At 36.0% G+C, this 14,742-nt stretch overlaps 1 protein-coding gene across 1 annotated transcript in view; it reads right to left on the reverse strand.

Annotated features, from left to right (window-relative positions):
- Positions 1 to 1,242: 1,242 nt before the first annotated feature.
- The window catches only part of LOC148941270 (protein vav-like), a 163,584-nt gene continuing 150,084 nt past the window's right edge, over positions 1,243 to 14,742 (reverse strand). Inside the window, exons 15-16 of the mRNA XM_089103854.1 lie at positions 8,128 to 8,302; positions 1,243 to 1,364 (exon numbers count right to left, since the gene is read on the reverse strand). Coding sequence (XP_088959980.1) covers positions 1,317 to 1,364; positions 8,128 to 8,302 — 223 coding nt within the window. The 3' untranslated portion in view covers positions 1,243 to 1,316. The remainder of the gene's footprint in view (positions 1,365 to 8,127; positions 8,303 to 14,742) is intronic.

Genomic DNA, 14,742 nt, shown 5'->3' on the forward strand with positions numbered 1-14,742 from the left:
TGCAGCCTTTACCTTAAGGGCTGTGGGGTGCAGTGTCATCCCCAAGAACAGATGTCTCAAATCTTGATAGGATGTCTTCGAAAGCAGATCAGCAAAATGGGGCATCAGAGGGGACTGTTTGCCCTCAGATCATGCTCCAGAATTCGACATAGTGGGCCAAAACCTGGAACTTCATTCCAGCTAAGATCAGAGACCATTCAGATATATGATTGTTTCAGGTGTTGTTGAAAAACTATCGGAAATTTACATCCGTGGGAAAATAGTTCTTTTTTCTCCTAATCTTTTGTTTGATAAATTAGTTTAAAGCGGCTTTGGTTTTAGTTTTGATTAATTTGAAGTGCTGAAGTATGCCACAAGGCAAATGCTCTGTTTTTTTTTTAAATTGTTTATATTTTTGACTTTAAATAAAAAAAATTCTAATCTAATCTAAAAATCACTTTTGATCCCTAAAAAGGCATTAGAACTTTCAATTTCCAGTCGAATGAGCCCCCTCCAAAATTTCTACGACAACTCATTCCATACGAGACAGCTTGGTGAAAGAAAGAATAACAATACGTAAAGCCCGCTTTGACCTTTATTTAGGCAATGCTGTTACGCTGCATACGATCAACTTGACATTTATGCATCTTCGTTGCAAGGCATCTTTCCTGTGAGCTTGTCACAATCCAGTTCTTCAATTCGCAATCCTTTTTAAGATCACAATCTGCACAATCTGATCATATATGCCTGACCTTTTGCAAAAAGTTCCTTACCCAGATAGATAACCACGTGATCAACTGTACATCCTTACACTGAACATACACTACATAAAATTAATAGAAGTTGTCCACTCTCAACGGTTACGACCGTTAACGAGTTTAACGACAGTTAACGTAATTAACTCGTTAACGAGTTAACTCGCGTTTTTATTTTCCAGTCGCTATTATAACCACTATTTGATGCAACTAACAACCATGGTTTGATTTAGAATGTAGAAAGTAGTAGATATGGCTACATGGCTAAGTAGAAAATATCAGGAACATTCAGGCTCACTACTGATTATTACTTATTATCTTGTGTTGATTTACTACTTATTCTATTCACTTTTATTGGTTTGCTCTACTATACCCTTTATCTTTCTTATTATTTTACAGAGTGGTTATGTTGAGGGGGGCGGGGGGCTCATCACATTGTTCAGTATTTCAAGGAGACTGGCAGTAAAAAAAAAAAAAACTTCTCAATATAAAAATGCTAAAATTTGTCTTAGATTACTACAAAAAATACATAGAAGTTTAATGAAAGAGGGTTAACAATAATATTTAAAAACATTAAAATACCTAATTAAAGCTACCTTCTCGGACATAATGCTTCGGAAAATATCCAGCCTAAAAAAATAGGAATCGGTTACTATCAAGGCTATATTAAGGCTTGATTAACTTAAACTGAAATCAAAAATGGTAATTAAACAATAGAAGTGAAATATATTACTCATTGTTCCAACGTACTAGCAACAATCCTTATTTCCAAAATTTTTCTAAACGATGACAATCCTTTTGTAATTTGTGAAAATAGTTAAGAAAACGTTTTTCTTCAACAAAATTGGAAAAAGTAGCAGCACGTTTTAGTTTTTTGTTTTGGGCTTTCTTCAGTCCAACCTGTTGGAGAATCAAAGTTTTTTAAATAATAATTGATATTTTATTGAAAAATATACTTTCTTATGAGCTTTTTACAGGCAGCGCAATAAAGCTGCCAAAGTAAAGAACGATTTGCAATTAAGAGCATTAAGGCATTGAACAATAAAAAAGAATAATATATATAAAAAACACATCCCGGATCTAATTTATTAGTTACAATAATTAGTATAAGTTCATGGGCATTGGGAGGGGGGGCAGCTGCCCCCCCCCTAGACCTTCAAATTTACATTAGATATGGCTGAAAAAGCAGATGGTTTGGAAAAAGCAGTTGATAATACTCCATGACACTATCGACTGCCCCCCCCCCTAGACAATATGCTGCCTAATGCTCCCTACACCCATGTATAAGTTACTTAAATTAGTGGGCCTACAATTAGTTTAGGCTGCTTTGGCAGTTGTTCCTATTGTTTATAGATATCAAGTGTAAGCAAATCCGTATCCAGAGGTTACAGGGTTTGAACCCTGTCCCCTCCCCGTAATTTTTCCCGGCCCGTAAAAAAGTAGAAAAAATACATTTAGAATAATCCTTGATGCGTTTTATATATATTTTTTTGTTATCCCCCCGAGCCAAAATATACTCCACTCTCCCCCCCCCCCCAAAAAAATATCCTAGATATCCTCTTGCTTGCAACTGTATTTTTGGTGTTCGTTACCTTGTTGATTTGCTGTTGGTAGGTGGTTGGTTTGATTGACTAAGAAAATGATGACATCATGTTTTTGTATGCTTACTTTCGCCTGAAGTACCTTAAGTACTTAAGGCCTTAAGTACTGTCCTTAAGCACCAAGGACAGTGTAAGTGAAAACTGATTATTTGAATGGTACTTATCTGTTATATGGCCGACACTCAAGAAGTGAAGTTAGACTAATCATAATGAAGTATACCTAAGTATGATGAAAATATAATACTTTAGAAACAAATTTGGGCTATATATTTACACATTAGGGGGGGGGGGGAAAAGTATAGGGTCTGCTTGCAAAATATGTTAGGTAAGATTATTCTACATATTATGGAGTAAGAATTGTTTTCTAACTTCATGCTGTCCAAATACTTTACCCCCGCCCCTAATGTGCAAATAAATAGCCCAAATTACATATTTCCCATTTATTCTGTCACTTGTCTTTGTCTTGTCTCACGCTAAGCTGAAAGTAAATAACAAAAGAAACCGGTTCTACAGCGCGTCAATGGATGAAAAATTTATGTGTCGGCACTATAACAGATAAGTACCATTTGAATTTATTTAGTGGGAACTTACCCAACCAAAAATACCGTAAAAATTAAGGAAAATTATTGTAACTAATTTCTCATGAAAAAGACCCCCATCTGTGGTTGTGCATTGTTTTGGCAGCAGCGGGTACGAAATTAAAAAAAAAAGCTGAAAAATCAGCAAAAACGAAAAAGCAACTCAAAACCCGGATTGCCACACCAAGTGATTTATCACTATTTCTAGTGATTTTTTATATTGCCTGAACAAAAAATCACTAAATTTTCTTACAAATCACAAGATTATTAAATAAAATCACTAAACCAACCAGAAAATCACAAAAATCGAGTGATTTTTTTGTCACCGGGGGGCAACCCTGCTCAAAACACATGGCACCCAACAGCTTAATAAAGTGCAGCTTCCTTTTGAAGATGTAGTTATTCTTGGGAATCAACAGGTTGTTAATGAGTTTTTTTACTGCCCTAAAAACTTCATAATTTCGAAGCAAACAAATTATCAGGTATGGATACACATAAGGTGGAATCGGGGGACAAAACCTTTTTTTATTTTGCTATCCTGGGTACTTCAATTATTTATTATTTTGACAGAGATTTGATTTCATAGACATAATTAAGGGCAAAAATAGGACAATGGGAAGTGAATTATAAGTCAATAATTATATATACCAAAAATCTCAAAATTAACATTGAAAAGTTACAAAAGAAAAATTTCATGATTACTTCATGCGTAAGTTATATTCAATTATGGGTTTCTTTAAAATCAGAAAAATCTAGATATCTAGAAGAAAGATCTAGAAGAAGGATTAGGAAAAAGAGGTCTAGAAACAAGAAAAAGGAAAAGGAAAAAGAAAGGAAAGGGAAAGAGAAAGGAAAGAAATGGAAAAAAGAGTCACTACTAAATTTGTCGATTCCTTTTAAACACTATTTCGCCAGGTCGCTTGGGAGAGTGCCTTTCAGAAATTGGCAGTGTTGAACCATATATACTGCCAAAAACAATCGAATTATTTATATAAAAATTTGTTTTGTTTGATTTAGAGTGGTCCGTTGTGCGACTAGCTTTGTGAAACTTGCCACATTTCGTATTAATAAATAAACAAAACAAAAAGTAAATTATGTACACCCCAAATACAAATTGGCTAAAGTTATATAACCCTAAATGTTTTGAAGTAACCAAAGTCGGAACATAGCCAGTACTAAATTTGTTGACTTCTTTTAAACACTGTTTCGCCAGTTCATTTGGGAGAGTGCCTTTCAGAAATCGCCAGTATTGAACCATAAATGCTGCCTAAAAGTTTTCATTATTTAACTAGAAATTTCTTGTACTAGATTTAGAGTGTTCATAGTGTGACTAGCTTTGTGAAGCTTGCCACATTTGTTATTGATATAAAACAAATATACAAAATGTATATATAAAAAAAGAAATATGTATGCCCCAATGAAAATAGCCCAAGATGTGTAACCCTAAATTATTTAAAGTCGCCCAAAATTGAGCATAGCCAGTAGGCTACTAAATTTGCTAGATTTAGAGTTGTCATTGTTCGACTTAACTTAGTGAAACCTACCACATTCGGTACTAATAAACAAATAAAAATAAAACATTGAAGCGTTTGCTTTCTTCAGCTCCCAAGAAAAATTGGTGGGAGAAAACCTCCCACCTCCGCCCAAAGATTTCCGAGTTTTTTCCTTATTTTACCGAAGGATAATCTGGGCGTCGAGTTTTTCTTTTTCTCTTTTAAAGGCTGTTTAGTATCACTATTTTGGAGATATAGTATGTGTCCATACTGAAGATGTGTCCGTTATTTAAGCCCCTAATTTGTGACCAAATATTGTGACTATTTTAGTATGTGACTATTTTACAGATATAGTATGTGTACATACTGAAGTTGTGTCTATTATTTAAGCCGCTAATTTGTGATCAAAATATTTTGTCATATTTTAGACTGTGACTATTTTAGAGATTAATTTAAAAAAAACTTTCAAAAAAAATAAGTTTTTCAAAGAAAAGTAAAGGCCATTTTAAACTTAAGCTCAGCAGATACAATTACTTTTTAAAATTCAAACTCAAAACGACCAGAAATTAATATTAAAGAATAAATGAAACCCAAAACGAAGAAAAATAAAATAAAATATTATAACAAAAACATACAATAAGTAATAATATAAATGAATAAATAGATCTTAAAGCAAGTAATGCTTGGATTGAATATGAAAATCAAGCTTAAGACGAAAAAAATATTTTCCTATTGAAGTACAAATGAAAATTAAAACGAACAGAAATTAAATAAAAAATAAATGAAAACAAACATACAATAGATATTAATGTAAATTAATAAATAAATCTTAAAACGAGTGAAACTTAAATTGAATATGCAAATCAAGCTTGAAACGAACAAAAATCACCACAAACAAGAGTTTGGGTATGACCTCCTTCTCTCACTGTAAAAGTCTAAAACCTACTGCGTCATTGGCGCTTTACGTTGTGTATACAAAACCTTATATGCCCCCAGAGCATAAATTACAACCCTTGCCCTGAGGGCTGTGGGGGAGTTGTCATCCTCAAAGACCTAATTTCCAGAACTTAAAAACTACGTTGAATAAAATGGCTATCTCAAAATTTTTATTGGATGTTTTTGGGAAAATAGTGGGCGTGATAGGGGGGTGAGTTGCCTTTCAATCACTTTTGACTATTAAAAAGGGCACTAGCCCTTTGAGTTTCCAATTAATTAAGTCCTTTTTTAAGTTTCTACGACAACCCTTTCTATAAAAACCTTAAATGCCCTCAGGGCATAACTTAAAACCATTGCCTTGAGGGTTGTGGGGGAGTGTCCTCCTCAAAAACATATTTTATATCAGGAATTCAACTACGCTGAACAAAATGGTTATCTCAAAATGTTGATTGGATGTGTTTGAGGGAATGATGGGCATAGGGGGGGGGGGCTAGTTGCCCTCCAATCACTTTCGATCATTAAAAAAGGCACTAGTCCTTTGAATTTCCAAACGAATAAGTCTTTTTTGAAGTTTCTACGACAACGCCTTCTATAAAAACCTTATATGCCCCCAGGGCCGAACTTAAATCCCTTGCCCTGAGGGTTGTGGGGGAGTGCCCTCCTCAAAAACATATTTTCTATCTGGAAATCAACTACGCTGAAAAAAATGGCTGCCTTAAGATTTTGATTGGATGTGTTTGGGGGAATGATGGGCGTGGGGGGGGGGGGGCTAGTTGCCCTCCAGTCACTTTCGACTATTAAAAAGGGCACTAGCCCTTTGAATTTCCAATCGAATTAGTCTTTTTTGAAGTTTTTACGACAACGCCATCTATAAAAACCTTATATGCCCCCAGGACCTAACTTAAATCCCTTGCCCTGAGGGTTGTGGAGGAGTGTCCTCCTCAAAAACATATTTTCTATCTGGAAATCAACAACGCTGAACAAAATGGCTATCTCAAAATAATGATTGGATGTGATTGGGGGAAGGATGGGCGGGGCGGGGGGGCTAGTTTCCATCCAATTATTTTCGACTATTAAAAAGAGCACTAGAACTCTCGATTTCCAATCGAATGAACCCCCTTTGAAGTTTCTACGGCGACCCTTCCATATGAAGTGCCGCTGGAAAAAAAAATAATAATAAATAATAATAAAACATTGGAGCCGTATGGCCTATACTATAGGCAACGCTATAGCGTTGCCTATAGTAAAGGCCACACTATAGCGTTGCCTATAGTAAACGCACACTATATCAGAGGCAACGCTATAGCGTTGCCTCTGATATAGTGTGCGTAAATCCGGAAGATGTGTCCATTATTCACATATTTTAGATTGGGACCATTTTAGAGATATAGTATGTGTACATGCTGAAGACGTGTCCATCATTTAAGTCACTAATCTGTGACCAAAATACGAAATGGGCTCGAACCATTAAAAAACGGAAGAAAGCGCATTTGCTACCAAACGCGGTGCGTTTGGTAGCTCAACGGTTGTAAGCGTAAAGCTGAACTCAGAAGAAAAAGATTGTTAACTTTATCATGCGAAAAAGACCATGGTACGTTGCTATGTAAAACAGAACATTGCTCCGAAACAGAAACGACTAGAATGTTCATAAATGGGAAGCGCATTTTTTCATCGGTCGGCGTGAAATCCGGCAGCCGAAGTGAAACTTGCCTCCAGGTCAAAATTTAAATGAACTCCCTAGCTCTCTCTATCTCTATCTCTCTCCCTGTCTCTCTCTCTCTCTGTCTGTCTGTCTCTCTCTCTCTCTCTCTCTCTCTCTCTCTGTCTCTCTCTCTCTCTCTCTCTCTCTCTCTCTCTCTCTCTCTCTCTCTCTCTCTCTCTCTCTCTCTCTCACTCTCTCTCTCTCTCTCTCTCTCTTTTTATGAGTAAATGTTTTAAATAGTATGTGTTTAGATGCTTAATGTTTGAATAGTATATTTGAAGATCCCCCTCCTATACAGGCCATGGACTGTTTTTGGGGATTAGTGATTTTATTTATTGAATGATTTTTGTTATTTGTTTAAAATATATTTATCTATCTATGTCAGAACCTGTCTTAAATCATTCTTAAAATATTACTCTGGAGAACTTCTTTTCTGCTTTTACTGTCCACACTTCAGCGTTGTTCACCTGCAGTAACTGTTAAGTTGCATATTTTGTGAGGCTAAGGTTTATATCTGATTTACTATTAATTTGTACCAGACTTCAGACAGCATGTGTTTTCGTGAGCTCTTTAGGTAGGGGGTTTTACAACCCCCCTCCGCCCTGAAATGTTTATCCGACTCATAAAAACGTAATAACAATGCATAAAAACACATCTTTGAAGCGATTTAAGTTTTTTGTCCCCCTCCCCATACAAAAATCCTGGATACGGTCTTGCATGTATTGCAAAGCTTTTTCCATATTATCTGGTATCTATTCCTATGAGGTGTTATAACTGTGGTTTATATCACACTTCCGTAAACTAATCACACAAGATCAACTTTTTCAATCTGCTTCCGAATATCTCATTTAATTACTATGAAACTTATTTTAAGTATGATTTCGATTATATAAATTACCAAAATTTCTCATTGTTCAGATCCTTTACCTTACACCTTACGAAATTACCTCAGAATGACTTTGTTCTATGATCGAAGCTAGTGATTTCACTACCCCCCCCCCAAAAAAAAACAACATCCACATTGGATCATATTTTGGCTACTCGCCAAAAATAGATTAACCTGATTTGTATTTGATTGTTTACCTGGTTTGCAATTTGACCTTTCCACCATCCGTTTGTGTCCCCTTCTTTACTCAGAATGATAACAATATCCCCTCGTTTCAAGCTTAGTAAGTTTGGCTCAGGGGCAGGATAGTCATAACGCGCTATTGCTGTTGGATATATACGTCGCCAAGGTCTTTCCAAGACAGCTTGCAATCTAGAAATATCATCAGAGATAAAACGGCAAGAGGTGATAGCAGACGAGAGGGGGAAACATAAAGGGTCTTTATCAGGTCCAAAAGGCTCTTTATCAGACCATGTCAAAAGTGTTCAAGCCAGGGGACTTGATTTTCCTTGTTGTTCAAGCCAGGGGACTGTAAGTTTCCCGAATATGGTTTTTGACCATGGAGATTCTAATGCTATACCTTCTTTCGAACCGCCGCCCATTTTTTGGGGTTGTCAGACTATTTTTGAAATTTCCTAAAATTTGTTTTTAAAATAAAATTTTACTTCTACGACTGATTTAGATAATAGTTAAACCTGAATCACCTAGATGTGAACCGCTGCAACAATGATAAAAATAGGGATAAAGATCCTCTAGAGCTATTGCAGGCACAAAAGACGGCGCCGTCGGGCGTAGAAATGACGTTTCGGTTGCTGCGTCTTTCTTACAAGGACAAGTAGCAAGCTTGTCGCCCAACCCGGCTACGGCAAGGATCAAACCCCGGGCCTCCTATTGCCAAGCAGAGATTCAACCCACTGTGCTACCATAAGGTCTTAAGCAGACGGAAGAATATATTTTTATTATCTAGTAGATTCTCCACGTGCATAAGGAGCTCGCATCAAACCGTTGAGACAAACACATTAACAAAGTGATGTCTCAACGTTTGATAATATGATAAACATTAAATTTAAAGTCAAAAGAATTTAACATTTCTGGCTTAACTTGGGATGGGCAAAATTTTTATGTTATTAAATGGCTAAAAAAAAAAAAAAAAAAAAAAAAAAAAAAAAAAAAAAAAAAAAAAAAAAAAAAAAAAACGCTCCAAAACAATCATCCTTGGAAGACAGATGAGTTGTAGTCCCTTAATAATTATGATGAATATTAGGAACTGATATTATGAATTTTTAGATATTAATATATTATCTTCATCAAGCATTAAGATAATAGATACTACTAATGATGAATATAGGAGTCCTAAAACAAACAGAAATTAAAGTGAACATTCAAGTTAAACTAAAAACAAAAGGAAATCAACACAAATAAAAGTAGTTACCACCGCCCCCCGAACTTTCTAAATGCAAGAGCGTCATTGACACTTTACTGAAAACGTTATTTGCGTTAGTTGCGCATGCCATTTACTTTAGCAGCTTAAATGAATAAACAAATTGATGCAATGCTATTAATACAAATACCTGGTTTTCATCACGTCACATTTCTAGTTAGTATAATTTATTTTGTTTTTGAATTCATGTATATAGATTTGCATTCCTTTAGCTTCAAGATTATTTACAAAAAACAAAAAAAAAAAAAATTCTGTACCTTTATTGTCACTATGACGACATTTTTCCGGTTTTTCGATTTTCTTTTATTCTCTTTTAGTTGGATCGAGAAGGATATAATTTTATATCCCCAAGTAAAAGAAATTTATTTTGAGCCTTTGGTATATTTGGTTCAGTTCACCCCAGCTCTAGGTTGAGATTAACTGGGAACGGAGAGTGTAAGAAACGAATTGAGTTCTGATAATTTCGTCAGAGGTGGCTTCTGAGGATACTGAAATTTCGGCGAGTCAACACAATGAAAGTTTGAACCTACCTAATAAAGGCCAATACGATGAAATAAACTTTGGGGATATTAATACTAATCTGAGAAATCAACGCAGAAAATGAGGGAATAGAGTCATTTTCAAAACATTGCTTAGGAAGTTAGGAAGATAAGTCTGTGAATGAACCGCCGGTGAGCCGTTTCGGTTAAGGTTCTATGACTTTTAGGGGGTGTTTTCCCCTTCTTTCGCAAATAGGGCAAATTTTCTCCGGCACGTAACTTTGAAGGGTAACTAAAATTGATGAAACTTATATATTTGAAATCAGCATAAAAATCTGATTCTTTTGATGTATCTACTGGTATCAAAATTCTTTTTTTAGAGTTTTGGTTACTATTGAGCTGGTTACTAGGTTCGGTTACTAGGATTGACCCGGCTCAATAGTAACCAAAACTCTAAAAAACGACACAGAAATTATTCCGTATACGGTAAAACAATAAAAAACTTTAGCGTAAAAAGCGAGGCGTTGAGGAGGGGATAGCCCCTTTCATATACGGAATAATTTCTTTATACTGATCAATTTTGTTTGGAAAATGATTCTATGCCCTCATTTTCTGCGTTGACAAATTAGCATTAAAATTCCAAAAGTTTATTTCATCGTATTGGCCTTTATTAAGTAAGTTCAAACTTTGCTTGTGTTGACTCGCCGAAATTTAAGTATCCTCTGAAGCCACCTCTGACGAAATTATCAACCCAACTCTAAAACTCTAAATTAGTAAAATTTTATATAGTTCGGTTTAGAAAATTACTACTTTCAATAATGTTTGGATTTTTACAATAAGACAAATATTTAACAAACATTTAGTCTCAGATAAAAAAAAATATAAAATATATATAAATATATAATATATATATAAAGTATAATATATATATAAAGTTTGAATAGAGGGTCTCAACTACATAATTAGAAAATTCTTTGACGGTCATTGATCAAACAAATTTGGCGATACCTTCCGTAGATAAGCGGAATTATTTTACAGTTTAAGGGATGGTTGAAAAAAAGAAAAAAAAGAAGGCATTTTAACAATTCGGTTTCTGTCTTAATCAACTAAATCTGCTCTTCATTTATATTTTTTAATATTTCTCAACATTAATCATAACGTTTTACCTTCATTAGCATATTCCATATATATATATATATATATATATATATATATATATATATATATATATATATATATATATATATATATATATATATATATATATATATATATATATATATATATATATATATATATATATATATATATATATATATATATATATATATATATATATATATATGTATATATATATATATATCCAAAATGCCCTGGGGGCCATCTATGTTATATACAGAGTTATTGTAGCTGAGTTATTGCCCTTAATGGGATAAAGCTTCTGCATTACTTTGAGGTTATTTTCATACTGATTTCTACACTCTAATTATAGATTTTTAGTTGAGTAGTATTTGAGGGACCTTCTATAATTCTTAGTATAGGTATTTCTCTCTGGCTATTCTCACCAGCCCCATCTTCTTTTTTCATATAGACTGGCACGCCATCTATTGTGCTATTTTCATATAGCACCATCTTTGTTGCCACCTATGTATCTGTTTCTTCTTCTGAATAAGTAAAGTCACAGTTGCCAAATACAGCATAGTTGCCAGATTTAGACAGTATATTTAGGTACAACAACAGATCACATTGATTCAGCCGTTTTTCGCATATTTTCGGCGATATAATTTGGGCTACATTTTTCGGAGATAGCCTGTGCAGAAGTGAGCAACAACGAACATTCAAGAGGTCGTACAGTACTAGCGGGATTTTTTATCCTTAAACCGCTGGGATAAGGTGATTCGTGTGTTGCACTTCCCACGGGTCTTATCTACCGCTAAATCTTTAAAGCTTGTAACGCCGGTGTTCCCAAATTGAACTGAAGGTTTGCTGATAAAATCTTTGCCAAAATAAATAACTTAATTATGGTAGAACTCGGCCCACGTTGCAAGAAAAATGTAACAAGAGCTCAAGAAGGAATTCAGTGCCGAGACTGCCTAAAATGGCTCCACTTTGATTGCGCAGGTCTTGCGTATAATAAGGAAGCTGCTGACAAACTCCGAGGACAATGGAAATGCTATAGTTGCAAATCTTCTAGCAATGACCAATATAAAGCAACTCTTCCACCAAAAGCACAAAATACTAGAGGGACTCCGAGAGAAGAATCCACCAAAAGTCAAGGTCCCTCGGTAAGTCAGCCTGCGAAGCCCAAAGAGTTTCCTTTGAGCACTAGTTTCCCAGATAGCAACACAGAATGCAGCTACTGTCACAAAGATGTCGACATTGCCACCTCTTTCCTCTGATTTTTCTGCAACGAGTGGGAACATGCCTCTTGCCGAGGAATAAATGCCGATCTCGTGCTGGTCATGAAGAGAGAAGACAACGAGTGTCTCCTGTTTAAATACGAATGCCTCTCCTGCTCCAAGCGAAAAGTAGCACTTCTACAGCTTCAAGTGCGACAGCTAACAGAAGCTCAACCTCACAGACCTCATGAGGCAACACCTTCTAATCATAGTGAAAAACCCTCACTTCACGACATCCAGCCGACAATAAATGTAATTATTCAGGTAGAAGTAGAAAAGGAATTCAGAGAAAAGAAAAAGATGAATTTTGTAGTCATGGGGCTACCTGAATCTACTGCTGTCAATGACACTACACAGGTTGTCAAATTGACTCAAGAAAACGAGCTCGGGGCAAATATCACTGAAGAGGAGATACTAGAAACTGCCCGGATGGGAAGACCAAAAGAAGATGGTAGTCCACGCACTTTGTTAGTTAAGCTAAAAAAAATCACAAGAGATTGAGATGAAAAGGCAAACAATCCTGAGGACTGCTCCAAATCAAAGAAAATCATCAAATGAAGAAACTCGTACCAAAGTATATATAAACCAGATCTCACGCCCATGCAGAGACAAATGCTCGCCGTGAAGAGACAACAGGAGAGGAATGCCCGCACCCAGTGCGATCGTCAAATGGAGATCAAATGGAGCCATTGGAGGCGAGGTAAAGACTCCAACGAGGAGCAACGGCAAATATGAAGAAGAATAACCAAAGCCAAACAAATGCCACCATCCTCCAAAACTAACAAAAAAGCTACTAAAGTAAAAACACTAAAGATACTATATTTAAATGCTGATTCATTACCAAACAAATTATCAGAATTAAAAGTAGAAATTGCAGCAAAGAACCTAGACATAGTAGCAGTGGTCGAAGCTAAGCCTAAACACTGGTGAACCTCTGAGCTGATATGATCAACACACATTTTTCAAATATTTGTCGCACACACCCACCTCTTGACGAGCTACCTGAAAATGGACCCATTGAACAAATTCCGATCATTCGCCCTCATTAAGTATGTAAGAAGCTCAAACTCCTGGATACCAGAAAGAGTAGTTACCCTTTAGAAGTTCCTATTGGGTTGATAGCTCATTGCTCTGAAGAGCTTAGTCATGTTTTGGCTACCTGTTTCAATCAATGTCTAATAGATGGTACATTCCCGGATTGCTTCAAGACAGCCTATATAACTCCCATTCCTAAAATAAAAAAAACCCTCTCACCTAACGATTTGCACCCGATTTCAAAAACCCCGTGCCTTTCCAAATTGTTTGAAGGCTTTATCTGTGAATATTTATGTGGAGATATTGAAGCTAATTTAGACCCTCGGCAATTTGGTTTCAGGCCTGGACATAATACTACCCACTATCTTGTATGTCTTCTTGACGATCTGATGAAACATCTCGAGAAGGAAGAGTCATACGCAGAAATCCTTCTCAGCGATATAGTAAAGGCGTTTGACAGCATCCAACACCTGATAGCTATTAACCGAGCTAAAGAAATGGGTGCTCGACAGTTTCTTGTGAGAATGGTTGCAAGCTTCCTGCACAATCGAAACCAATGTGTTTCACTCACGCAGGATGAAGCATCCGAATTCCAAGAAATATGGTGCGGAGCACCCTAAGGGACAAAATTAGGACCACTGATCTTTTTGATTGTTTTTAACCCTGTCCTAGAACAAATACAAAGTCGCTACAAGTTTGCTGACGACCTGTCAAGCATATCATTCCGCACATTAGCAAACCCAGCAGAGGAAATCACCACATCATCAATATTTTTCGAGCTAAAGAATAATCTTGAAGATGTAATGCTTACAGTTAGTGAAACCAAGAGCCATATTCTACGTGTTAGCTTTTTAAAATCTGCAATTCCGTCCCAAGAAGACACTGGACTTATAACTAAAGATGAAATAAAAATCCAAGGAGTAATTTTCAGAAGCAACCTGAAATGGGATCCACATATACAGTCTATCCTCCAAAAGGCTTCCCTATCCCTGAAATTCTTTGCTTGCCTAACACGGTTCAATATCCAAATTTCCATTATGCGTAGTCTATACTGTATGTATGGCCGATCGCAAACCGAGTATGCTTGTCCCGTTTGGCACCAAGGTCTAACGGCTATCAAAACCGAAAAGCTTGAAAATATTCAGAAGCGGGCGTGCAAAATAATGCTTGGGGCAAATTATACATCCTATGAGGACAGCCTGCAGAAACTGAGGCTTCAGAAACTATCTGAAAGGTGCCACGATCTCACGATGCGTTTCGGAAAAAGATGCCTAAGCTCTGATGTCCATCGCACAATATTACCGGATTTCCAGGCATCACAGATCAGTCGGCCAAAAACACGTAGAGGAGCCCTCACTTCGTAGTGACAACTCCTTTGTCACCCACCCCGAAAGTCATCAAAAAGGTATCTATAATCATTTGTTCCATACTTCGTGAACCACTATAATGAGGAACTAG

Source organism: Artemia sp. Qi Xiang Cuo, chromosome 18, assembly GCF_049724085.1.
Source record: "Artemia sp. Qi Xiang Cuo chromosome 18, ASM4972408v1, whole genome shotgun sequence".
Taxonomy (NCBI): domain Eukaryota; kingdom Metazoa; phylum Arthropoda; class Branchiopoda; order Anostraca; family Artemiidae; genus Artemia; species Artemia sp. Qi Xiang Cuo.